The sequence below is a fragment of the Anomaloglossus baeobatrachus genome, chromosome 1 (assembly GCF_048569485.1).
Source record: "Anomaloglossus baeobatrachus isolate aAnoBae1 chromosome 1, aAnoBae1.hap1, whole genome shotgun sequence".
NCBI classification, from domain to species: Eukaryota; Metazoa; Chordata; class Amphibia; order Anura; family Aromobatidae; genus Anomaloglossus; species Anomaloglossus baeobatrachus.
The window spans coordinates 498,582,975-498,609,057 of NC_134353.1; the positions used below are offsets into that span (position 1 = coordinate 498,582,975).

Genomic DNA, 26,083 nt, shown 5'->3' on the forward strand with positions numbered 1-26,083 from the left:
ATACTCCACCCCCCTCACTGTGCACTGTGAGGCACCAGTTCCCGCACTTTCTGGGTCACGCTCACGGCTCCCTCATCTCCTCAGGACGCCGGCAGCCATTCCTGTCAGCTCCTCGGACGCTGCAGAGGGGGACAAATTCTGGGAGACCCAGGCAGGGATTATGGTGGCCTCACAACCGTTTTAATCGGGTGGTAAGCAGCACCTGTGGTGCTAGCCCCAGTGTGCAGAAGTGTAATTATATGTTTATGATATTTTACACTGTATAGTGCACAGTTGCTTTCTGGCTATATTCCCTACTGTGTTACTCAGGGAAGACATAGCATGGCGCCCACAAAAGGCAGGGGTGCCAAAACACAGGCTTACTATGCTGCCTGCGCCGCATGTACGACGCCGCTACCGGCAGGTTCCACTGACCCTCACTGTGTGCACTGCTCGGCCCCTGCTGCACTTACTCAGCCGGAGCCTCTGCTAGGGGGGGCCCAGGGGGCTCCACCTGCTGACACTGTCCAGGTGACAGGGACGGAGTTTGCAGTCTTTAAGGATAAGCTCTCTGAGACTATGGCTAAGATACTAGAAGCCTTGCAGTCCAGACCGGTATCTCAGCACAGGGACTCTGTTGAATCATTGTTCCCTGGCCCCCCTCAGTTGGACCAACAATGTCCCCCCGGGGATTATCATAGAAACCTGGCTGAGGGCTCTGACACAGACCCCAGTCCCAGACCGACTAAGCGAGCTCGCTTGGCAATTCCCTCGACATCATCATATTGTTCAGGGTCTCAGCGAGGGGAATCTCTGGTTGATGACGCGGAGGTAGCTGATCAGGATTCTGATCCTGAGGCCGCTCTCAATCTTGATACTCCTGACGGGGACGCAATAGTGAACGATCTTATTGCGTCCATCAATAAAATGTTGGATATTTCTCCCTCAGCTCCTCCGGTGGAGGAGTCAGCTTCTCAGCAGGAGAAATTCCGTTTCAGGTTTCCCAAGCGTACACAGAGTATGTTTCTGGACCACTCTGATTTCAGAGAGGCAGTCCAGAATCACCATGATTGTCCAGATAAGCGTTTTTCTAAGCGCCTTAAGGATACACGTTATCCCTTTCCCCCTGACGTGGTCAAGGGTTGGACTCAGTGTCCCAAGGTGGATCCTCCAATCTCCAGACTGGCGGCTAGATCCATACTTGCAGTGGAAGATGGGGCTTCACTCAAAGATGCCACTGACAGACAGATGGAGCTCTGGTTGAAATCCATCTATGAAGCTATCGGCGCTTCTTTTGCCCCAGCATTCGCAGCCGTATGGGCGCTACAAGCTATATCAGCAGGTCAAGCGCAAATTGACGCAGCCACACGCACTTCCGCGCCGCAGGTGGCGTCCATAACCGCTCAGACGTCAGCAATGGCGTCTTACGTTATTAATGCTGTCCTGGACTCTGCGAGCCGTACGGCGGTTGCATCCGCCAATTCGGTGGTACTCCGCAGGGCCTTGTGGCTACGGGAATGGAAGGCAGATTCTGCTTCCAAAAAGCGCTTAACTAGTTTGCCAATTTCTGGCGACCGATTGTTTGGCGAGCGTTTGGATGAAATCATCAAACAATCCAAGGGAAAGGATACATCCTTACCCCAGCCCAAACCGAACATACCCCAACAGAGGAGGGGGCAGTCGAGGTTTCGGTCCTTTTGGGGCGCGGGCAGGTCCCAATTCTCCTCGTCCAAAAGGCCTCAGAAAGATCAAAGGAACTCTGATTCATGGCGGTCTAAGTCACGTCCAAAAAAGACCACAGGAGGTGCCGCTACCAAAGCGGCTTCCTCATGACTTTCGGCCTCCGCAATCTGCATCCTCGGTCGGTGGCAGGCTCTCCCGCTTTTGCGACACCTGGCTGCCACGGGTAAAAGACCGCTGGGTGAGAGACATTCTGTCTCACGGTTACAAGATGGAGTTCACCTCTCGTCCCCCGACTCGATTCTTCAGGTCATCCCCGCCTCCCGAGCGAGCCGAGGCTCTTCTGCAGGCGCTGGGCACTCTGAAGGCAGAAGGAGTGGTGGTCCCTGTTCCTCTTCAGCAACAGGGTCACGGTTGTTACTCCAACCTGTTTGTGGTCCCAAAGAAGGACGGGTCTTTCCGTCCTGTCCTGGACCTGAAACTGCTCAACAAACACGTAAAGACCAGGCGGTTCCGGATGGAATCCCTCCGCTCCGTCATCGCCTCAATGTCCCAGGGAGATTTCCTTGCATCGATCGATATCAAAGATGCTTATCTCCACGTACCGATTGCTCCAGAGCACCAGCGCTTCTTGCGCTTCGCCATAGGAGACGAACACCTGCAGTTCGTGGCACTGCCGTTCGGCCTGGCAACAGCCCCACGGGTTTTCACCAAGGTTATGGCTACTGTAGTAGCGGTCCTCCACTCTCAGGGTCACTCGGTGATCCCTTACTTGGACGATCTCCTGATCAAGGCACCCTCTCAAGAGGCATGCCAACACAGCCTCGACGCTACTCTGGAGACTCTCCAGAGTTTCGGGTGGATCATCAATTTTCCAAAGTCAAATCTGACACCGGCCCAATCGCTGACATATCTTGGCATGGAGTTTCATACCCTCTCAGCGATAGTGAAGCTTCCGCTGATCAAGCAGCAGTCGCTACAGAAGGGGGTACAATCTCTCCTTTAAGGTCAGGCACACCCCTTGAGGCGCCTCATGCACTTCCTGGGGAAGATGGTGGCAGCAATGGAGGCAGTCCCTTTCGCGCAGTTTCACCTGCGTCCTCTTCAATGGGACATCCTTCGCAAATGGGACAGGAAGCCGACGTCCCTCGACAGGAACGTCTCTCTCTCTCAGGCGACAAAAGCTTTCCTTCGGTGGTGGCTTCTTCCCACTTCATTATCGAAGGGGAAATCCTTCCTACCCCCATCCTGGGAGGTGGTCACGACGGACGCGAGTCTGTCAGGGTGGGGAGCGGTTTTTCTCCACCACAGGGCTCAGGGTACGTGAACCCGGCAAGAGTCCTCACTTCAGATCAATGTTCTGGAAATACGGGCAGTGTACCTTGCCCTAAAAGCGTTCCAGCAGTGGCTGGAAGGCAAGCAGATCCGAATTCAATCGGACAATTCCACAGCGGTGGCATACATCAACCACCAAGGCGGCACACGCAGTCGGCAAGCCTTCCAGGAAGTCCGGCGGATCTTGATGTGGGTGGAAGCCACGGCCTCCACCAGCTCTGCAGTTCACATCCCGGGCGTGGAAAACTGGGAAGCAGATTATCTCAGTCGCCAGGGCATGGACGCAGGGGAATGGTCCCTTCACCCGGACGTGTTTCAGGAGATCTGTTGCCGCTGGGGGGGTGCCGGACGTCGACCTCATGGCGTCCCGGCACAACAACAAGGTACCGACGTTCATGGCACGGTCTCAAGATCCCAGAGCTATGGCGGCAGACGCCTTAGTTCAGGATTGGTCGCAGTTTCAGCTCCCTTATGTGTTTCCTCCGCTGGCACTGTTGCCAAGAGTGTTGCGCAAGATCAGGGCCGACTGCCGCCGCGTCATCCTCGTCGCTCCAGACTGGCCGAGGAGGTCGTGGTACCCGGATCTGTGGCATCTCACGGTCGGCCAACCGTGGGCACTACCAGACCGACCAGACTTGCTGTCTCAAGGGCCGTTTTTCCATCTGAATTCTGCGGCCCTCAACCTGACTGTGTGGCCATTGAGTCCTGGATCCTAGCGTCTTCAGGATTATCTCAAGAGGTCATTGCCACTATGAGACAGGCTAGGAAACCAACGTCCGCCAAGATCTACCACAGGACGTGGAAAATTTTCCTGTCATGGTGCTCTGCTCAGGGTTTTTCTCCCTGGCCTTTTGCCTTGCCCACTTTTCTGTCCTTCCTTCAATCTGGACTTGAAAAGGGTTTGTCGCTCGGCTCCCTTAAGGGACAAGTCTCAGCGCTCTCTGTGTTTTTCCAGAAGCGCCTAGCCAGACTTCCACAGGTACGCACGTTCCTGCAGGGGGTTTGTCACATCGTTCCTCCTTACAAGTGGCCGTTAGAACCCTGGGATCTGAACAGGGTGCTGGTGGCTCTTCAGAAACCACCATTCGAGCCAATGAGGGATATTTCTCTCTCACGCCTTTCGCAGAAAGTGGTCTTCCTAGTAGCAGTCACCTCTCTTCGGAGAGTGTCTGAGCTAGCAGCGTTGTCGTGCAAAGCCCCTTTCCTGGTGTTTCACCAGGACAAGGTGGTTCTGCGTCCGGTTCCGGAATTTCTCCCCAAGGTGGTATCCCCTTTTCATCTCAATCAGGATATCTCCTTACCCTCTTTTTGTCCTCATCCAGTTCACCAATGTGAAAAGGATTTGCACTTGTTAGATCTGGTGAGAGCACTCAGATTCTACATTTCTCGTACGGCGCCCCTGCGCCGCTCGGATGCACTCTTTGTCCTTGTCGCTGGCCAGCGTAAAGGGACACAAGCTTCCAAATCAACCCTGGCTCGGTGGATCAAGGAACCAATTCTCGAGGCTTATCGTTCCTCGGGGCTTCCGGTTCCCTCAGGGCTGAAGGCCCATTCTACCAGGGCCGTGGGTGCGTCCTGGGCTTTGCGGCACCAGGCTACGGCTCAGCAGGTGTGTCAGGCGGCTACCTGGTCGAGCCTGCACACTTTCACGAAACACTATCAGGTGCATACCTATGCTTCGGCAAATGCCAGCCTAGGTAGACGAGTCCTTCAGGCGGCGGTTGGCCACCTGTAGGAAGGGGCCGTTTTACGGCTCCATTACGAGGTATTATTTTACCCACCCAGGGACTGCTTTTGGACGTCCCAATTGTCTGGGTCTCCTAATGGAGCGACAAAGAAGAAGGGAATTTTGTTTACTTACCGTAAATTCCTTTTCTTCTAGCTCCAATTGGGAGACCCAGCACCCGCCCCTGTTTTTTTGTGTACACATGTTGTTCATGTTGAATGGTTTCAGTTCTCCGATATTCCTTCGGATTGAATTTACTTTAAACCAGTTTATAATTTTTTCCTCCTTCTTGCTTTTGCACCAAAACTGAGGAGCCCGTGGGAGCACGGGGGGTGTATAGGCAGAAGGGGAGGGGCTTTACACTTTTAGTGTAATACTTTGTGCGGCCTCCGGAGGCATAGCCTATACACCCAATTGTCTGGGTCTCCCAATTGGAGCTAGAAGAAAAGGAATTTACGGTAAGTAAACAAAATTCCCTTCATCTCTATCTATCTATCTAATATATATAGAGAGATAGAGTTAGAGATAGAGATAGAGATATATATATAATACAAATTTGCAGTTTTCTTCGGCGCTCCATTGGGAGACCCAGACGATTGGGTGTATAGCACTGCCTCCGGAGGCCACACAAAGCATTACACTAAAAAGTGTAAGGCCCCTCCCCTTCTGGCTATACACCCCCAGTGGGATCACTGGCTCACCAGTTTTCTGCTTTGTGCGAAGGAGGTCAGACATCCACGCATAGCTCCACTGTTTAGTCAGCAGCAGCTGCTGACTATGTCGGATGGAAGAAAAGAGGGCCCATACTAGGGCCCCCAGCATGCTCCCTTCTCACCCCACTTGCGGTTTGTAAGGTTGAGGTACCCATTGCGGGTACGGAGGCAGGAGCCCACATGCTGTTTTCCTTCCCCATCCCCCTGTGGGGCTCTGAGGAAGTGGGATCTTACCGGCCTCCAAGCCCTGAGGCCGGGCTCCGTCCACAGACCCATTGAACCTGCTGGATAAGGAGCCGGGGTACCGTTCAGGGACAAGGCCCTGCAACATTCAGGTACTCTGTGTCCCCCTATGGACTGGCCGCGCACACTCCAGACTTGCTGGGTGTGCTAGTGCGCCGGGGACAGTAGCGCTGCGCGCTGGGGTTTGAGTCACTGCAGCTTGGCTGAGTGACTTTATGTGTTGGGAACTACCGCGCCGGCCGCTCTGGGAGCGGCGGCGCGGCTGGGACTTGTAGTGCGCCGGGGACTTAGCGCCGACCGTGCTTTTACGACGGCGGCGCTTATAAATCTAGTCCCCGGCTTTTGCGGCCTAGCTCCGCTTCGTTCCCGCCCCCTCCCTGTCAATCAGGGAAGGGGACAGGCGTTGTGCAATCGTCAGCGCCGAGGGCTGGAGCCTTATTTACATGCTCCAGCCCTCTCACTGGGCACAGTGGGACGCAGGTTTCCCGCTTTTTGTCTGAGCACACCCAGGGCCCGCCCCCCCTCCACAGAGACGCCGGCAGCCATTCCTGCATGCAGTCTGGCTGGGGAACGGACACAGGCTCTGGGAGACCCAGACAAGGGATTTCTGGCGACCACACACCCGCGTTAAGCGGGCGGTAAGCAGCACATTCGTGCTGGCCCCACTAGTGCCACAGTGTTATTTGGTGTACTTTTTCCTGTACCAGATATATCTATATATATTGCACTGTAAGGTCGCTTCTTGGCTGTATACCCCTATTGCTCTGAGGAGACGACAACATGTCATCTGCAAAACGCAAGGGTGCCAAGACACAGGCTGTGAACGCTGCTTGTGCCGCTTGTGGGGCTAATCTACCGGCAGGTTACAATGACCCCCATTGTGTGCAATGTTCGGTCCCTGTGCCACTTCGTCAGCCGGAGCCTATGGTGGTAGTGGCCCAGGCAGAGTCGCCGGTGAACCCTGTCCCGGTGACGGGGACAGAGTTTGCTGTTTTTGCTGACAGGATGTCTGTCACTATGACAAAAATCCTAGAGACCTTGCAGGCCAGGCCAGTTACTCTGTCCATGGACACTGCTGCGGCAATGTTCCCCGGTCCCCCTCAGTTGGAGTTAATCAGTGCTTCAAGGGGGTCCCAGGCATCTCAGCCTGACGGCTCTGATTCAGATGACAGTCCCAGGCAGCCTAAGCGTGCTCGCTGGGAGAGACCCCCCACGTCATCACGCGGATCAGGGTCTCAGCGAGAAGAGTCTCTACATGATGAGACAGAGGAGGGTGATCAGGAGTCTAATCCTGAAACCGCTCTCAATCTGGATACTCCTGATGGTGACGCCATGGTAAATGACCTTATAGCGGCCATCAATAGACTGTTGGATATTTCTCCCCCAGCCCCTTCTGCAAAGGAGGCAGCTGTACAGCAGGAGAAGTTCCATTTCAGGTATCCCAAGCCTAAACTGAGTACTTTTCTGGACCACGCTGACTTCAGAGAATCAGTCCAGAAACACCATGCCTACCCAGATAAGCGTTTCTCCAAACGTCTTAAGGATACACGTTATCCCTTTCCCCCTGACGTGGTCAAACGCTGGACCCAGTGTCCAAAGGTGGATCCCCCAATCTCCAGGCTTGCAGCTAGATCCATAGTTGCAGTGGAAGATGGGGCTTCACTTAAAGATGCCAATGACAGACAGATGGACCTTTGGTTAAAGTCTGTCTATGAAGCTATTGGCGCGTCGTTTGCTCCAGCATTCGCGGCCGTGTGGGCACTCCAAGCTATTTCAGCTGGCCTGGCACAGGTGGACTCTATCATATGTCCAGCAGTGCCGCGAGTAGCGTCCCTAACCTCGCAAATGTCTGCGTTTGCGACTTACGCTATCAACGCTGTCCTGGACTCTACAAGCCGTACCTCAATTGCGTCTGCCAACTCTGTTGTCTTGCGCAGAGCCTTGTGGTTAAAGGAATGGAAAGCGGATTCTGCTTCCAAAAAATGTTTAACCAGCTTGCCGCTATCTGTAGATAGACTGTTTGGTGAACAATTGGCTGAAATTATTAAGCAATCCAAGGGTAAGGACTCCTCCTTACCCCAGCCCAGATCAAGCAAACCTCAACAGAGGAAGTGGCAGTCGAGGTTTCGGTCCTTTCGAGGCTCCAGCAAGACCCATTTCTCCTCGTCCAAAGGGACTCAGAAGGAGCAAAGGAGCTCAGATTCCTGGCGGGCTCAGTCACGCCCCAAGAAAGCAACCGGAGGAACCGCTTCCAAGGCGGCTGCCTCATGACTTTCGGCCTCAGCCCTCCGCATCCTCGGTCGGTGGCAGGCTCTCCCGCTTTTGCGACATTTGGCTGCCACAGGTCAAAGACCGGTGGGTAGCAGACATTTTGTCTCACGGGTACAGGATAGAATTCAGTTCTCGTCCTCCGCCTCGGTTCTTCAGAACCTCCCCACATCCCGACCGAGCAGATGCCCTTCTGCAGGCGGTGTGCTCACTAAAAGCAGAAGGAGTGGTGATCCCTGTTCCTCTGCAGGAACAAGGGCAAGGTTTTTACTCCAATCTCTTCGTGGTTCCAAAAAAGGACGGCTCGTTCCGTCCTGTTCTGGACCTAAAGCTGCTCAACAAGCATGTGAACGCCAGGCGGTTCCGGATGGAATCCCTCCGCTCTGTCATTGCCTCAATGTCTCAAGGAGATTTCCTTGCATCAATAGACATCAAAGATGCTTATCTCCACGTGCCGATTGCTACAGAACACCAACGTTTCCTACGTTTCGTGATAGGAGACGACCATCTCCAGTTCGTAGCTCTTCCATTTGGTCTGGCGACAGCCCCACGGGTTTTCACCAAGGTCATGGCGGCAGTGGTAGCAGTCTTGCATTCTCAGGGTCATTCGGTGATCCCTTACTTAGACGATCTACTTGTCAAAGCACCCTCTCAAGAGGCATGCCAACACAGCCTGAATGTTGCGCTGGAGACTCTCCAGACTTTCGGGTGGATCATCAACTTTTCAAAGTCAAACCTGGCACCGACTCAATCACTAACGTATCTTGGCATGGAGTTTCATACTCTCTCAGCGATAGTGAAGCTTCCGCTGGACAAGCAGCGGTCTCTACGGACAGGGGTGCAGTCTCTCCTTCAGGGTCAGTCGCACCCCTTAAGGCGCCTCATGCACTTCCTAGGGAAGATGGTGGCAGCAATGGAGGCAGTCCCGTTCGCGCAGTTTCATCTGCGTCCACTTCAATGGGACATTCTCCGCCAGTGGGACGGGAAGACAACTTCCCTAGACAGGAAAGTCTCCCTTTCTCAGACGGCCAAGGATTCTCTGCTATGGTGGCTCCTTCCCACCTCATTAACGCAGGGAAGATCATTCCTGCCCCCATCCTGGGCAGTGGTCACGACAGACGCGAGTCTGTCAGGGTGGGGAGCAGTTTTTCTCCACCACAGGGCTCAAGGGACGTGGACTCAGCAGGAGTCCACCCTTCAGATCAATGTTCTGGAAATCAGGGCAGTGTATCTTGCCCTATTAGCCTTCCAGCAGTGGCTGGAAGGAAAGCAGATCCGAATTCAGTCGGACAACTCCACAGCGGTGGCATACATCAACCACCAAGGAGGGACACGCAGTCGGCAAGCCTTCCAGGAAGTCAGGCGGATTCTGATGTGGGTGGAGGAAAGAGCATCCACCATATCAGCGGTTCACATCCCGGGCGTAGAAAACTGGGAAGCAGACTTCCTCAGTCGCCAGGGCATGGACGCAGGGGAATGGTCCCTTCACCCGGACGTGTTTCAGGAAATCTGCCGCCGCTGGGGGGTGCCGGACGTCGACCTAATGGCGTCTCGGCACAACAACAAGGTCCCGACCTTCATAGCGCGGTCTCGCGATCAAAGAGCTCTGGCGGCAGACGCCTTGGTGCAAGATTGGTCGCAGTTCCGGCTCCCTTATGTGTTTCCACCTCTGGCACTCTTGCCCAGAGTGTTACGCAAGATCAGATCCGATTGCGGCCGCGTCATACTCGTCGCCCCAGACTGGCCGAGGAGGTCGTGGTACCCGGATCTGTGGCATCTCACGGTCGGCCAACCGTGGGCACTACCAGACCGTCCAGACTTACTGTCCCAAGGGCCGTTTTTCCATCGGAATTCTGCGGCCCTGAACCTGACTGTGTGGCCATTGAATCCTGGATCCTAGCGTCTTCAGGATTATCCCAAGGGGTCGTTGCCACCATGAGACAGGCTAGGAAGTCCAAGTCTGCTAAGATCTACCACAGAACGTGGAAGATTTTCTTATCCTGGTGCTCTGCACAAGGAGTATCTCCCTGGCCATTCGCGTTACCTGTCTTTCTTTCCTTCCTGCAAGCTGGGTTGGAAAAGGGCTTGTCGCTCGGCTCCCTTAAAGGGCAAGTCTCGGCACTATCCGTGTTTTTTCAGAAGCGTCTAGCACGACTTTCTCAGGTGCGCACGTTCCTGCAGGGGGTTTGTCATATCGTACCTCCGTACAGGCGGCCTTTAGATCCGTGGGATCTAAACAAGGTCCTTGTTGCTCTCCAGAAGCCGCCCTTCGAGCCTCTGAGGGATGTGTCACTTTCTCGACTCTCACAGAAAGTGGCCTTTCTGGTAGCGGTCACGTCTCTTCGGAGAGTGTCTGAACTAGCAGCGCTGTCATCCAAAGCTCCTTTCCTGGTGTTCCACCAGGACAAGGTAGTGCTGCGCCCCATTCAGGAGTTTCTCCCTAAGGTGGTATCCTCTTTTCATCTTAATCAGGATATCTCCTTGCCTTCCTTTTATCCGCATGCAGTTCATCGGTATGAAAAGGATTTACATTTGTTGGATCTGGTGAGAGCACTCAGAATCTACATTTCCCGCACGGCGCCCCTGCGCCGCTCGGATGCACTCTGTCCTTGTCGCTGGTAAGCGCAAAGGGTCGCAGGCTTCCAAAGCCACCCTGGCTCAATGGATCAAAGAACCAATTCTTGAAGCCTACCGTTCTGCTGGGCTTCCGGTTCCATCAGGGCTGAAGGCCCATTCTACCAGAGCCGTGGGTGCGTCCTGGGCATTACGACACCAGGCTACGGCTCAACAGGTGTGCCAGGCAGCTACCTGGTCGAGTCTGCACACTTTCACCAAACATTATCAGGTGCATACCTATGCTTCGGCGGACGCCAGCCTAGGTAGAAGAGTCCTGCAGGCGGCAGTTGCCTCCCCGTAGGGGAGGGCTGTCTTTGCAGCTCTAACATGAGGTATTTCTTTACCCACCCAGGGACAGCTTTTGGACGTCCCAATCGTCTGGGTCTCCCAATGGAGCGCCGAAGAAGAAGGGAATTTTGTTACTTACCGTAAATTCCTTTTCTTCTAGCTCCTATTGGGAGACCCAGCACCCGCCCTGTTGTCCTTCGGGATTTTTGGTTGTTTTTCGGGTACACATGTTGTTCATGTTGAATGGTTTTCAGTTCTCCGATGTTACTTCGGAGTGAATTTGTTTAAACCAGTTCTTGGTTTTCCTCCTTCTTGCTTTTGCACTAAAACTGGTGAGCCAGTGATCCCACTGGGGGTGTATAGCCAGAAGGGGAGGGGCCTTACACTTTTTAGTGTAATGCTTTGTGTGGCCTCCGGAGGCAGTGCTATACACCCAATCGTCTGGGTCTCCCAATAGGAGCTAGAAGAAAAGGAATTTACGGTAAGTAACAAAATTCCCTTCTTTTCACCACTTAAACAAAACAAAAAATATGCATGTTTTGTATCTGCGTGATCGTGCTGACCTGGAGGATCATGTTGTCTTGTCAGTTTTATTATAGAGTGAACATGGTAAATTGAATAAAAAAAAAAAAAAACTTCTGGAATTGCACTTTCTTCATCGTTCCTTATGGGAGACCCAGACCATGGGTGTATAGCTTCTGCCTCCGGAGGACACACAAAGTACTACACTCAAACGTGTAGCTCCTCCCTCCGGGCTATATACACCCCCTGGATGACAATCTAACCAGTTCAATGCTTTGTGTTCAGGAGGTCACACACACATGCATTCTCTGATTTTTAATTTTTAAGATTTTTGATTTCAAAGATATGGAAGAAAAGCGGGTCCAGTCTGGACTCCCGGCATGTCCCTTCTCACCCCACTGTGTCGGCGGTGCTGTTAAGGTTGACTTTACAAGGCTGGAGCCTTCACATGCCGTGCTCCTTCACCATCCTCTGAGGCTCTGGCTTGAAGTGGGAGCCATCACGGTCCTCTCTGCTTTGCAGGAGACCGGTCTCCATCCGCAGCCCTGTCAGGATCCTGCCGGACGGAGCGTTTAACCCCCCCCCAGGGACCTGGCCCTGCGTCTCAAAAGCTAAGTATTGAGACGTTTTTCAGGGGTCCCGGGTACATTTATTAAGGGGAGAGTGTGTCTTTTGACTTTGCTGTGAATTCCGGCCGGTTCTCTGGGTTTTTTCTGAGAACCGCGCCGAGGGTGCCTGCTCGTCGGACGCATGTCAAAATCTAGGCCCCGGCTTCAGTTGCGGCCTAGTTTCGGTTTCAGTCCCTCTGCATGTCAGTTTTGCAGGGGAACAGTGCGGCGCCGCCCACCGGCCGTTCAGCAGAGGGGAGGACACTCCTCTCTGAGGAGATGTTTCCCTCCCCTGTATCTCTCCTTGGCCCTCCGGATTCCCGCTCTTGGGCTAATCCCCGCCCCCCCTCCTCACTCCAGCGCCATTTTATCAGCGTTCTCACACTGATCGGCGCTGGCTGCTGCAGCTGCTGCATCCACTGGGGGTCCGAGCTGTGGAATCCGGAGGGCACACAAAAAGCGGTCTGGTAAGCCACAACCTCTGGTTGTGGGCTTTTATTATACACTCTCAGGGGGTCATTCTAAAGGAGTGTATTCTTTACTGCAGAGCCTCCACCTCAGCAGCATGTCTGTCACTAGGAGCAAGTCTGCTAAGCTGTACTCTATATGCACTGCATGTAAGCTCATTCTGTCTGAACCGAGCACATATCCACATTGTGATGCCTGCTCTAACATGGTGGTGCCTCAGCCTGGAGCCTCTTCAGGGGTCCCCCCGGCTGCTCCGGCCCCGGTGGCTGAACCCCCGGCTTGGGTAGTATCTTTTTCAAGAGCTATTTCCCAGTCTTTTGCCAACTCCATGGGACAGCTGTCCCGGTCTCTGCTGACCATGCATCAGCCCCCTTCTCAGGGCGCCTCTGCTGCTCCGAGCTCTGCAGAGCTCTCAGAGCATGTTTTAGGACCCCGTCCTCCTAAACGGAGACGCAGGGACCCTTCTCCTTCCTCGTCCCACGGCTCTGATTCACGAGCTGAGGTGCAGGGCGAGGAGGATACTTTTACTGTGGGCTCAGACGCTACCTCTATGTACCCCATTGACTTATCTGAGGGTGATTCAGATGTTAGTGACTTGATTGCATCCATTAACTCCGTACTGAACCTCAATCCACCAGTGTCAGAGGAATAAGCCTCTCTGGTAGAAATACACCAGTTTACCTCTCCTAAGAGAGCTAGGAGTACGTTTTTTAACCACTCCAGTTTTCAGGCCACTGTTACCAAGCCCAGGGCCTGTCCTGACAAACGCTTTCCAAAGTGTAGTTCTGATTACCGTTTTCCCTTTCCACCTGAGGTGGTTAAGGAGTGGGCTCAGTCCCCAAAGGTAGACCCTCCGGTGTCTAGAATGTCAGCCCGGACAGTCGTATCTGTGGCCGATGGCACCTCTCTTAAGGCTCCCACTGACCGCCAGGTTGACCTTCTGGCCAAATCTGTATATGAGGCGGCAGGAGCCTCGTTCTCCCCGTCTTTTGCAGCAGTGTGGGCTCTTAAGGCAGTCTCTGCCTCTCTGGCGGAGATACATTCCCTCGCCAGGGACTCTATACCCGAGATGGTTGCCTTAACTTCCCAGGCTTCGGCCTTTTCATCCTACGCCATGTCTGCCATTCTAGAGGCTTCTCACCGCACGGCGGTGGCTTCCGCTAATTCTCTCGCGATCCGCAGGATCTTGTGGCTTCGAGAGTGGAAAGCAGACGCTTCTTCTAAGAAGTACCTTGCTGGGCTCCCCTTTGCTGGGTCCCGGCTGTTCGGTGAACAACTGGATGAAATTATTTAGGAAGCTACTGGCGGGAAGAGTACTTCCTTGCCACAAACTAAAACCAGGAAACCTGTCCAGGGCAGGAACCAGTCGAGGTTTCGTTCCTTTCGTTCCTCTAACTGGTCATCCTCTAAGCCCTCAGCTTCGTCCACTACCTCAGCCAAGGATCGTAAACCCAACTGGCGCGCGAAGCCGCGTCCTCAGAAGAACGGAGGAGCCGCTGCCACTAAGGCAGCCTCTTCTTGACTATCTGGCTGCGCCAGCAACGTCCTTGGTCGGTGGCAGGCTCTCCCACTTTGGCGACGTGTGGTTTCAACACGTCTCCGATCAGTGGGTGCGGGATATCATCTCCCACGGCTACAGGATAGAATTTTCTTCCAGCCCGCCAAACAGATTTTTTCTGTCCACTCCCCCCTGCTCCAAAGCCGCCGCCTTCTCACAGGCAGTGGCATCCTTGCAGGCCAACGGTGTAATTATTCCGGTTCCCGCCCGGGAACGGTTCAGAGGTTTCTACTCAAACCTCTTCCTAGTCCCTAAGAAGGACGGTTCCTTCCGGCCCATCCTGGATCTCAAGCTTCTCAACAAGCATGTTCAGGTGCGGCGCTTTCGCATGGAATCTCTGAGATCGGTCATTGCCTCAATGACCCAAGGAGATTTTCTAGCATCCATCGACATCAGAGATGCCTATCTGCATGTGCCTATTGCGGTTTAACACCAGCATTGGCTACGCTTTGCAATCGGAGAGGAACATTTCCAATTCGTGGCTCTCCCCTTCGGGTTAGCCACGGCCCCTCGTGTTTTCACCAAGGTCATGGCAGCAGTGGTTGCGGTCCTGTATCTCCAGGGGTTGGCAGTAATCCCCTACCTGGACGACCTTCTAGTCAAGGCCTCATCCAGTGCAGACTGCCAGCGGAGTGCCTCGCTCACTCTTGCCACGCTTGTTCAATTCGGGTGGCTTGTCAATCTGCCCAAGTCCACTCTGACCCCGACCCAGGAACTTACGTACCTAGGGATGCAATTCGAGACTCTGCCGGCACTTGTGAAGCTGCCCTTAGTCAAACAGCAGTCCCTTCATCTGGCGGTGCGCTCTCTGTTGAAGCCCCGCCGTCATTCCATCAGGCACCTCATGCAGGTGCTGGGTCAGATGGTGGCGTCAATGGAAGCGGTTCCCTTTGCCCAGTTCCATCTGCGTCCCCTGCAGCTGGACATTCTCCGCTGTTGGGACAAGCGGACCTCTTCCTTGCACAGGCTAGTGGCTCTGTCGCCGCAGACCAGGAGCTCTCTTCAGTGGTGGCTTCGGCCCCTCTCTCTGTCACAGGGACGCTCCTTCCTGTCTCCGTCCTGGGTGATCCTCACCACGGATGCCAGCCTCTCCGGCTGGGGAGCAGTATTTCTCCACCACCGAGCACAGGGCACTTGGACTCCGTCCGAATCAGCCCTCTCGATCAATGTGCTGGAAATCAGGGCTGTTCTTCTAGCTCTCGTAGCCTTTCACCACTTGTTGGCGGGCAAGCACATTCGAGTCCAGTCGGACAACGCGACAGCGGTTGCCTACATCAATCACCAGGGCGGGACTCGCAGCCGCCTGGCGATGTTGGAGGTTCAACGAATCCTTCAGTGGACGGAGGACTCCAAGTCCACCATATCCGCAGTCCACATCCCAGGCGTAGAAAACTGGGAGGCCGATTATCTCAGCCGTCAAACCGTGGACAGCGGCGAGTGGGCCCTGCATCCGGCAGTGTTCAGGTCAATCTGCCGCAAGTGGGGCACTCCGGAAGTGGATCTAATGGCATCCCGGCACAACAACAAGGTCCCGGTTTACGTGGCTCGCTCCCACGATCCTCAGGCCTTCGCAGCGGACGCGCTGGTTCAAGATTGGTCTCAGTTCCGTCTGGCCTATGTGTTTCCCCCTCTAGCTCTCTTGCCCAGGGTTCTGCGCAAGATCAGAATGGAGGGCCGTCGGGTCATAATCATTGCTCCGGACTGGCCCAGGCGAGCTTGGTACCCAGATCTGCTCCGTCTGTCCGTAGAAATGCCGTGGCATCTCCCGGACCGCCCAGACCTTCTCTCTCAAGGTCCGTTTTTCCGCCAGAATTCTGCGGCTCTCAAATTGACGGCGTGGCTCTTGAGTCCTGGATCCTGACGGCTTCAGGCATTCCTTCTGAGGTCATCTCCACTATGACTCAGGCTCGGAAGTCGTCCTCGGCCAATATTTACCACAGGACTTGGAAGATTTTCCTGTCCTGGTGTCGCTCTTCCGGCCATGCTCCTTGGCCGTTCTCTTTGCCGACCATCCTGTCCTTTCTACAGTCCGGTCTGCAGCTAGGACTGTCCCTCAATTCCCTCAAGGGACAGGTGTCGGCTCTGTCGGTATTATTCCAGCGGCGTATCGCCCGACTGGCTCAGGTGCGCACCTTCATGCAGGGCGCATCTCACATCATTCCTCCTTACCGGCGGCCTTTGGATCCCTTGGATCTTAATCTGGTCCTCACGGCCTTACAGAAACCCCCCTTTGAGCCTCTTAGGGAGGTTCCCTTGTTTAGACTTTCACAGAAAGTGTTTTTTCTAGTAGCCATAACTTCTCTCAGGAGAGTCTCTGATTTGGCTGCGCTCTCTTCGGAGTCACCTTTTTTAGTGTTTCACCAAGACAAGGTGGTTCTCCGTCCGACTCCGGACTTTCTCCCTAAGGTGGTGTCTTCTTTCCACCTTAACCAGGACATTTCATTGCCTTCCCTTTGTCCGGCCCCTGTGCATCGCTTTGAGAAGGCGTTGCATACCTTGGATTTGGTGTGGGCGCTCCGAATCTATGTGTCACGCACCGCCGCTTTTAGGCGGTGCACCTCACTTTTTGTGCTAACCACGGGTCAGCGCAAGGGTCTCTTGGCTTCTAAACCGACCCTAGCTCGTTGGATTAGGTCGGCCACCTCTGATGCCTACCAGTGTTCTCAGGTGCCCCCACCGCCAGGGATTAAGGCGCACTCTACCAGAGCTGTCGGTGCCTCCTGGGCTTTCAGGCACCAGGCTACGGCTCAGCAGGTTTGTCAGGCTGCCACTTGGTCTAGTCTGCACACCTTTTCGAAGCACTACCAAGTGCATGCTCATGCTTCGGCAGATGCGAGCTTGGGCAGACGCATCCTTCAGGCGGCTGTCGCCCATTTGTGAAGTTAGGTTTTGCCTACTTCTCAGTTTTGTTTATTTCCCACCCATGGACTGCTTTGAGACGTCCCATGGTCTGGGTCTCCCATAAGGAACGATGAAGAAAAAGAGAATTTTGTTTACTTACCGTAAATTCTTTTTCTTATAGTTCCGACATGGGAGACCCAGCACCCTCCCTGTTGCCTGTTGGCAGTTCTTGTTCCGTGTGTTTCACCGGCTGTTGTTGTAGACAGAGGTTCCGGTTTTTCCGAGTTTTACTCTATCTCTACTTATGGGTGGATGTCCTCCTTCAGCTTTTGCACTGAACTGGTTAGATTGTTATCCAGGGGGTGTATATAGCCCGGAGGGAGGAGCTACACGTTTGAGTGTAGTACTTTGTGTGTCCTCCGGAGGCAGAAGCTATACACCCATGGTCTGGGTCTCCCATGTCGGAACTATAAGAAAAAGAATTTACGGTAAGTAAACAAAATTCTCTTTTTTTTTGCCACACTTGGAATTTTTTCCCCTCTTTCCAATATCCCACATGATAACTTGAATGGTGTAATTCTAAAGTTCAAGCCGTCCCTCAAAAAAACAAGCCCTCACACGTATATGTGGACAGAACAATCAAGAAATGATGGCTCTTGGAATTAGGAGAGGAAAAAACTAAAAAGACAGAAATTGTCCTCAGCAGGAAGAGGTTAATGATAACCAGGGTACTATATATAACAAGTACGTTTTCATCTCCTTTAGGGATCTCCACTGGTGGACGTGTAAATCCACATGACGGTGTGGTTCTTCATTCTACAAAGTTGATTCAAGAATGGAGCTCAGTTGACCTGCGAACTCCTTTATCAGACACCCTTCACCTGCCAGTGTGGGTGGATAACGATGGGAATTGTGCTGCTCTTGCAGAGAGGAAGTTTGGCCAAGGAAAAGGAGTAGGAGACTTTATCACTGTTATAACTGGGACAGGTATGCATCAAAGAGCTTCAGAAAAGACAATGGACGTGCCTTGTGTCTTCTATATGCGTCTTATAGGGCTTTTATCAAGGTATCAGGTTATTGCCTATCCATGGGATAGGTGATAACCTGCTGATCAATGGTCTCTGATTGTTGGGACATCCACTGACCTAAATAAAGTGTCAAGTGTGCTCACCTCTGCTCCATTCATAGTCTGTAGGACTACTGGAGATGGCAGAATGCTCTACTTGGCCATCTCTGGCAGCCTCCAAGAGAATGAAAAGAGCAATGGTGCTGCTCCACTTACATGGAGCCCAGTTTTCATGATCACACATGAACCATCAGTTTGGTTGGCAGTTGGTGCCCATAAGATTCTATGAGCAGAAGGAAGAAGCTAGAGGGTGAGAGGCATTTTTTTACAAATTCACCTGAAATGACAGTGCACATAAAGTTTTATGGAAAACTAACTGGCTTCCCCTATGAGAAAGTTTTTATATTCACCGAAAACAAATTTTAAATAGAGATTGTCACCAGGTTTTTAACGCCTAATCTGAGAGCAACATAATGTAGGGGCAGAGACACTGATTCCATCAATGTATTAGTTACTGGGCTGCTTGCTGTAGAAATCATAAAATCAATGTTTATCAGCAGACATTATCAGTAGAGGACTAGTAAACCTGCTCAGTCCAGTATTGAATTCACCATTGAATATGTGCTAGTCGGTAGGGCTCCCCACCAGGTCTAAAAACGTCAGCAAATCCGAAAACATCCATGGCATCTTGTAAATATCCTTGTAAAAAAAGTCTTTATTCCAAATTGTCTAAAAAATAACAGCCGTGAGAATACAAAAATAGAGCAAGGTTTCGGGCAAACGGCCTTGCTGTCACCGGCTTGATGAGGAAGGCCATTTGGCCAACACATCGCTCTATTTTTGTATTTTGACTGCTATGATGTCTTAAAGATTTTGGAATAAAGACTGTATTTCTTTGTCGCTCCATTGGGAGACCCAGACAATTGGGTGTATAGCTATGCCTCCGGAGGCCACACAAAGTATTACACTAAAAGTGTAAAGCCCCTCCCCTTCTGCCTATACACCCCCCGTGCTCACGGGCTCCTCAGTTTTTATGCTTTGTACGAAGGAGGCAGACATCCACGCATAAGCTCCACAACTTAGTCAGCAGCAGCTGCTGACTAGGTCGGATGGAAGAAAAGAGGGCCCATAACAGGGCCCCCAGCATGCTCCCTTCTCACCCCACTTTGTCGGCGGTGTTGTTAAGGTTGAGGTACCCATTGCGGGTACACAGGCAGGAGCCACATGCTGTTTTCCTTCCCCATCCCTTAATGGGCTCTGGGTGAAGTGGGTTCCGGATCGGTCTCCAGGCACTGGGACCGTGCTCCCTCCGCAGCCCCTGGGAATCTGCAGGATAGGAGCTGGGTATCGTCAGGGACAAGGCCCTGCTACTATGAGGTACTCTGTGTCCCCGTGGGGACCGCGCATGGAGCGCTGGTGCCATACACATTACAGCACTGCTGGGTGTGTTAGTGCGCCGGGGACTACCGCGCATGGAGCGCTTGTGCCATACACATTGCAGCACTGCTGGGTGTGTTAGTGCGCCGGGGACTACCACGCATGGAGCGCTTGTGCCATACACACTGCAGCACTGCTGGGTGTGTTAGTGCGCCGGGGACTACCGCGCGGCCGCGCTTATAACTTTAGTCCCCGGCTTCTGCAGCCTAGTGTCGTATATTCCCGCCCACAGGCCTGCCAGTCAGGGGAAGGGCGGGACGCTGCACGGATCGTCAGCGCTGAGGGCTGGAGCATACATTAGTATCCTCCTCCCTCCTCACTCAGTACAGTGGGGCACTGGATTCCCGCACTTTTCTTGGGCACGCCCACGGTCCCCTCCTCCCCACAGAACGCCGGCAGCCATTCCTGTCAGCGATTCAGACGCTGGGGAGGAGAGACAACACAGGGAGACCCAGGCAGGGAATCTGGTGATCACACAACCGCTCTGAGCAGTCGGTAAGCAGCACCTGTGGTGCTGGCCCCATGTATGTATGTATGTATGTATGTATGTATGTATGTATGTATGTATGTATGTGTGTATGTGTGTATGTGTGTATGTGTGTATGTGTGTATGTGTGTATGTGTGTATGTGTGTATGTGTGTATGTGTGTATGTGTGTATGTGTGTATGTGTGTATGTGTGTATGTGTGTATGTGTGTATGTGTGTATGTGTGTATGTGTGTATGTGTGTATATATGTATATGTATATATATATGTATATATGTATGTATGTGTGTGTATATATATATATATATATGTATATATGTATATATATATATTATCTAGGCTATACATTTTCACTGTACGGTCGCTCTGTTGATTTTTGGCTATATACCCTCCTGGTTGTTCTCAGAGTAGACAACATGTCATCCGCAAAAAGCAAGGGTGCCAAAGCACAGGCGTACTTTGCAACCTGTACCTCATGTACAGCTGTACTACCGGCAGGTTCCACTGACCCTCATTGTGTGCAATGCTCGGCCCCTGTGGCACTTACTCAGCCGGAGCCTCTGCGACTGGTGGCCCAGGTGGAACCACCTGCTACCACTGTCCAGGTGACCGGGACGGAGTTTGCAGCCTTTGCTGACAAACTGTCTGAGAGTATGGATAAATGGTCTGCTAAAATACTGGAAGCATTGCAGTCCAGACCGGTGATTCAGGCCCCGGGCTCTATCCAATCCTTGACCCCTGGTCCCCCTCAATTGGAACAGCAAAGTGCCCCTGGGGTAACCCATAGGTCCCAGGGTGAGGTCTCTGACACGGACCGCAGTCCCAGGCCGCCCAAGCGGGGTCGCTTGGAAATTCCCTCCACTTCATCACACTGTTCAGGGTCCCAGCAGGGGGACTCTCTGGAGGATGAAGCGGAGGTATCAGATCAGGATTCTGATCCTGAAGCCGCTCTCAACCTAGATACACCTGAAGGTGACGCAGTAGTGAATGACCTTATAGCGACCATCAATCAGGTGTTGGATATTTCTCCCCCAGCTCCTCCAATTGAGGAGTCTGCTTCTCAGGAGAAATTCCGTTTCAGGTTTCCAAAGCGTACATTAAATATGTTTCTGGATCACTCTGACTTCAGAGAGGCAATCCAGAAAAACCAAGACTGTCCAGACAAGCGTTTTTCCAAGCGCCTTAAGGACACTCGTTATCCCTTCCCCCCCGAGGTTGTCAAGGGCTGGACTCAGTGTCCTAAGGTGGATCCTCCAATCTCCAGACTGGCGGCTAGATCCATAGTTGCAGTGGAAGATGGGGCTTCACTCAAAGATGCCACTGACAGACAGATGGAACTATGGTTGAAATCCATCTATGAAGCTATAGGCGCGTCTTTTGCTCCAGCATTCGCAGCCGTATGGGCGCTCCAAGCTATCTCAGCTTGTCAGGCGCAGATTCATGCAGTAACACGTACATCTGCCCCGCAAGTGGTGTCCTTAACCAATCAGGCGTCGGCGTTTGCGTCCTACGCCATTAATGCTATCCTGGACTCGGCGAGCCGTACGGCGGTGGCATCCGCCAATTCGGTGGTACTCCGCAGGGCCATGTGGCTACGTGAATGGAAGGCAGACTCTGCTTCCAAAAAGTTCTTAACCGGTTTGCCATTGTCTGGCGACCGCTTGTTTGGTGAGCGATTGGATGAAATCATTAAACAATCCAAGGGAAAGGATTCATCCTTACCCCAGTCCAAACCAAACAGACCTCAACCACGGAAGGTACAATCGAGGTTTCGGTCCTTTCGGACCGCGGGCAGGTCTCAATTTTCCTCGTCCAAAAGGCCTCAGAAAGATCAGAGGAACTCCGATGCATGGCGGTCTAAGTCACGTCCTAAAAAGACCGCCGGAGGAACCGCTCCCAAAGCGGCCTCCTCATGACTTTCGGCCTCCTCAAACCGCATCCTCGGTCGGTGGCAGGCTCTCCCGCTTTTGCGACGCCTGGCTGCCACAAGTAAAAGACCGATGGGTGAGAGACATTCTATCTCACGGTTACAGGATAGAGTTCAGCTCTCGTCCTCCGACTCGTTTCTTCAGAACATCTCCGCCCCCCGACAGAGCCGAGGCTCTCATGCAGGCGGTGGGCACCCTGAAGGCGGAAGGAGTGGTGATCCCTGTTCCTCTTCAGCAACGGGGTCACGGTTTTTACTCCAACTTGTTCGTGGTGCCAAAAAAGGACGGATCCTTCCGTCCCGTTCTGGACCTAAAACTGCTCAACAAGCATGTGAAAACCAGGCGGTTCCGGATGGAATCTCTCCGCTCCGTCATCGCCTCAATGTCCCAAGGAGATTTCCTGGCATCAATAGACATCAAAGATGCTTATCTCCACGTACCGATTGCACCAGAGCATCAGCGCTTCCTGCGCTTCGCCATAGGGGACGAACACCTTCAGTTCGTGGCACTGCCTTTTGGCCTGGCGACAGCCCCACGGGTCTTCACCAAGGTCATGGCAACAGTGGTGGCAATCCTACACTCTCAGGGACACTCGGTGATCCCTTACTTAGACGATCTCCTTGTCAAGGCACCCTCTCAAGGGGCATGCCAACACAGCCTGAACATTGCTCTGGAAACTCTCCAGAGTTTCGGGTGGATCATCAATTTTCCAAAGTCAAATCTGACACCGGCCCAATCACTGACATATCTTGGCATGGAGATTCATACTCTCTCAGCGATAGTGAAGCTTCCGCTGAACAAACAGCGTTCACTACAGACAGGGGTGCAATCTCTCCTTCATGGTCAGTCACACACCCTGAGGCGCCTCATGCACTTCCTAGGGAAGATGGTGGCAGCAATGGAGGCAGTTCCTTTTGCGCAGTTTCATCTGCGCCCACTTCAATGGGACATTCTCCGCAAATGGGACAGGAAGTCGACGTCCCTCGACAGGAACGTCTCCCTTTCTCGGGCAGCCAAAGCTTCCCTTCAGTGGTGGCTCCTCCCCACTTCTCTGTCGAAGGGGAAATCCTTCCTGCCCCCATCCTGGGCGGTGGTCACGACGGACGCGAGTCTGTCAGGGTGGGGAGCAGTCTTCCTCCACCACAGGGCTCAGGGGACTTGGACTCAGACAGAGTCCTCCCTTCAGGTCAATGTTCTGGAGATAAGGGCAGTGTATCTTGCCCTAAAGGCGTTCCAGCCATGGCTGGAAGGCAAACAGATCCGAATTCAGTCGGACAACTCCACAGCGGTGGCATACATCAACTACCAAGGTGGGACACGCAGTCGGCAAGCCTTCCAGGAAGTTCGGCGGATTCTGCTGTGGGTGGAAGCCACAGCCTCCACCATATCCGCAGTTCACATCCCGGGCGTAGAAAACTGGGAAGCAGACTTTCTCAGTCGCCAGGGCATGGACGCAGGGGAATGGTCCCTTCACCCGGACGTGTTTCAGGAGATCTGTTGCCGCTGGGGCATGCCGGACGTCGACCTAATGGCGTCCCGGCACAACAACAAGGTCCCGACATTCGTGGCACGGTCTCAAGATCACAGAGCTCTGGCGGCAGACGCCTTAGTTCAGGATTGGTCGCAGTTTCAACTCCCTTATGTGTTTCCTCCTCTGGCACTGTTGCCCAGAGTGTTACGCAAGATCAGGGCCGACTGCCGCCGCGCCATCCTCGTCGCTCCAGACTGGCCGAGGAGGTCGTGGTACCCGGATCTGTGGCATCTCACGGTCGGCCAACCGTGGGCGCTACCAGACCGACCAGACTTGCTGTCTCAAGGGCCGTTTTTCCATCTGAATTCTGCGGCCCTCAACCTGACTGTGTGGCCATTGAGTCCTGGATCCTAGCGTCTTCAGGATTATCTCAAGAGGTCATTGCCACTATGAGACAGGCTAGGAAACCAACGTCCGCCAAGATCTACCACAGGACGTGGAAAATATTCCTGTCATGGTGCTCTGCTCAGGGTGTTTCTCCCTGGCCGTTTACCTTGCCCACTTTTCTGTCCTTCCTTCAATCCGGATTTGAAAAGGGTTTGTCGCTCGGCTCCCTTAAGGGACAAGTCTCTGCGCTCTCTGTGTTTTTTCAGAAGCGCCTAGCCAGACTTCCACAGGTACGCACGTTCCTGCAGGGGGTTTGTCACATCGTCCCTCCTTACAAGCGTCCGTTAGAACCCTGGGATCTGAACAGGGTGCTGATGGTTCTTCAGAAACCACCGTTCGAGCCAATGAGGGATATCTCTCTCTCACGCCTTTCGCAGAAGGTGGTTTTCCTAGTAGCAGTCACTTCACTTCGGAGAGTGTCTGAGCTAGCAGCACTGTCATGCAAAGCCCCCTTCCTGGTGTTTCACCAGGACAAGGTGGTTCTGCGTCCGGTTCTGGACTTTCTCCCTAAGGTGGTATCCCCCTTTCATCTCAATCAGGATATCTCCTTACCCTCTTTTTGTCCTCATCCAGTTCACCAATGTGAAAAGGATTTGCACTTGTTAGATCTGGTGAGAGCACTCAGATTCTACATTTCTCGTACGGCGCCCCTGCGCCGCTCGGATGCACTCTTTGTCCTTGTCGCTGGCCAGCGTAAAGGGACACAAGCTTCCAAATCAACCCTGGCTCGGTGGATCAAGGAACCAATTCTCGAGGCTTATCGTTCCTCGGGGCTTCCGGTTCCCTCAGGGCTGAAGGCCCATTCTACCAGGGCCGTGGGTGCGTCCTGGGCTTTGCGGCACCAGGCTACGGCTCAGCAGGTGTGTCAGGCGGCTACCTGGTCGAGCCTGCACACTTTCACGAAACACTATCAGGTGCATACCTATGCTTCGGCAGATGCCAGCCTAGGTAGGCGAGTCCTTCAGGCGGCGGTTGCCCACCTGTAGGAAAGGGCCGTTTTACGGCTCTCTTACGAGGTATTATTTTACCCACCCAGGGACTGCTTTTGGACGTCCCAATTGTCTGGGTCTCCCAATGGAGCGACAAAGAAGAAGGGAATTTTGTTTACTTACCGTAAATTCCTTTTCTTCTAGCTCCAATTGGGAGACCCAGCACCCGCCCCTGTTTTTTGTGTACACATGTTGTTCATGTTGAATGGTTTCAGTTCTCCGATATTCATTCGGATTGAATTTACTTTAAACCAATTTATAATTTTTTCCTCCTTCTTGCTTTTGCACCAAAACTGAGGAGCCCGTGAGCACGGGGGGTGTATAGGCAGAAGGGGAGGGGCTTTACACTTTTAGTGTAATACTTTGTGTGGCCTCCGGAGGCATAGCTATACACCCAATTGTCTGGGTCTCCCAATTGGAGCTAGAAGAAAAGGAATTTACGGTAAGTAAACAAAATTCCCTTCTTTTAGAAGGATCTTTATGATGTCTTGATATCTTTGGATGTACTTGTAAACCTGCTGCCAGGTAGTCCACCATATTCTTGAATGAGCGCTATATAAATGCCCCCCCCACCGTGGATGGACAACTTTCTGCTTATGCACAGTGTACACCGAAAGATGCCAATCGGTGATGTGAGTGGAGTTATACAGAGCTCTGCATTTAGAGGACTGTAAGCTAAGCAGTAGCTAAAACTGTGATTTTATCAAACCTATAACACTTGCATTGAGCTGTGACCTCCAAGCGTGCTCCATGAAACGATTCGGCAGGTGACAAACTGCCGGAGATTGAAGGAAGCTTCAGTGATAGAGGGTCTTTAACACCCCAGAGGGCGAGTTAAAGACTGGGGGCCAGGACCTTAGATTGGAAGCACCACTCCAGCGGTAAAATAAAAAAAAAAAATCTCTGGAGTGGAGCTTTAAGTTTGCATCATTCGCCTGCAGTCTGTACTGACATCTTTGCTTTAGACAAGAGGTCGGGAACCTAGGGCTCGCGAGCCAGATGTCGCTCATTTGATGGCTGCATCTGGCTCGCAGACTCATTAATATAAAAAAATACCGTATTTTCCAGTTTGTAAGACACTTTTGTCCCCCAAAACTGGAGGAAAAATGAGGGTGCGTCTTGCAAACCGCATATGGCTTTCCGGGGCAGAAGTGGTAGCGCAGGGTCGGCGATACTGCAGGCTCGTGGGGTGTCATGGCGGTAAGCCTGCAGTAGCCGGCGGACTGCTTTGAATCTCCCCCAGTTGATGAGATTGACTTCAAGAAAACCCTCTGAGCCGCTCCAACACCGCCGCTCCCTCCTGGTGAGTGTGGCTCTCACAGAATTACATTTTAAAATGTGTCGCTCATGGTTCTCTCAGCCAAAAGGGTTCCTAATGCAGGCATTAGACTATAGTCTCTGGACTATGGACTAT

The 26,083-nt window shown here is 52.9% G+C and overlaps 1 protein-coding gene across 3 annotated transcripts in view; it reads left to right on the forward strand.

Moving 5' to 3' along the window:
• GNE (glucosamine (UDP-N-acetyl)-2-epimerase/N-acetylmannosamine kinase) overlaps positions 1–26,083 on the forward strand; it is a 125,364-nt gene that overhangs the window by 90,192 nt on the left and 9,089 nt on the right. For all 3 annotated transcript variants that reach the window (XM_075315661.1, XM_075315669.1, XM_075315678.1), the window contains exon 9: positions 17,611–17,832. In XM_075315661.1, coding sequence (XP_075171776.1) covers positions 17,611–17,832 — 222 coding nt within the window. The remainder of the gene's footprint in view (positions 1–17,610; positions 17,833–26,083) is intronic.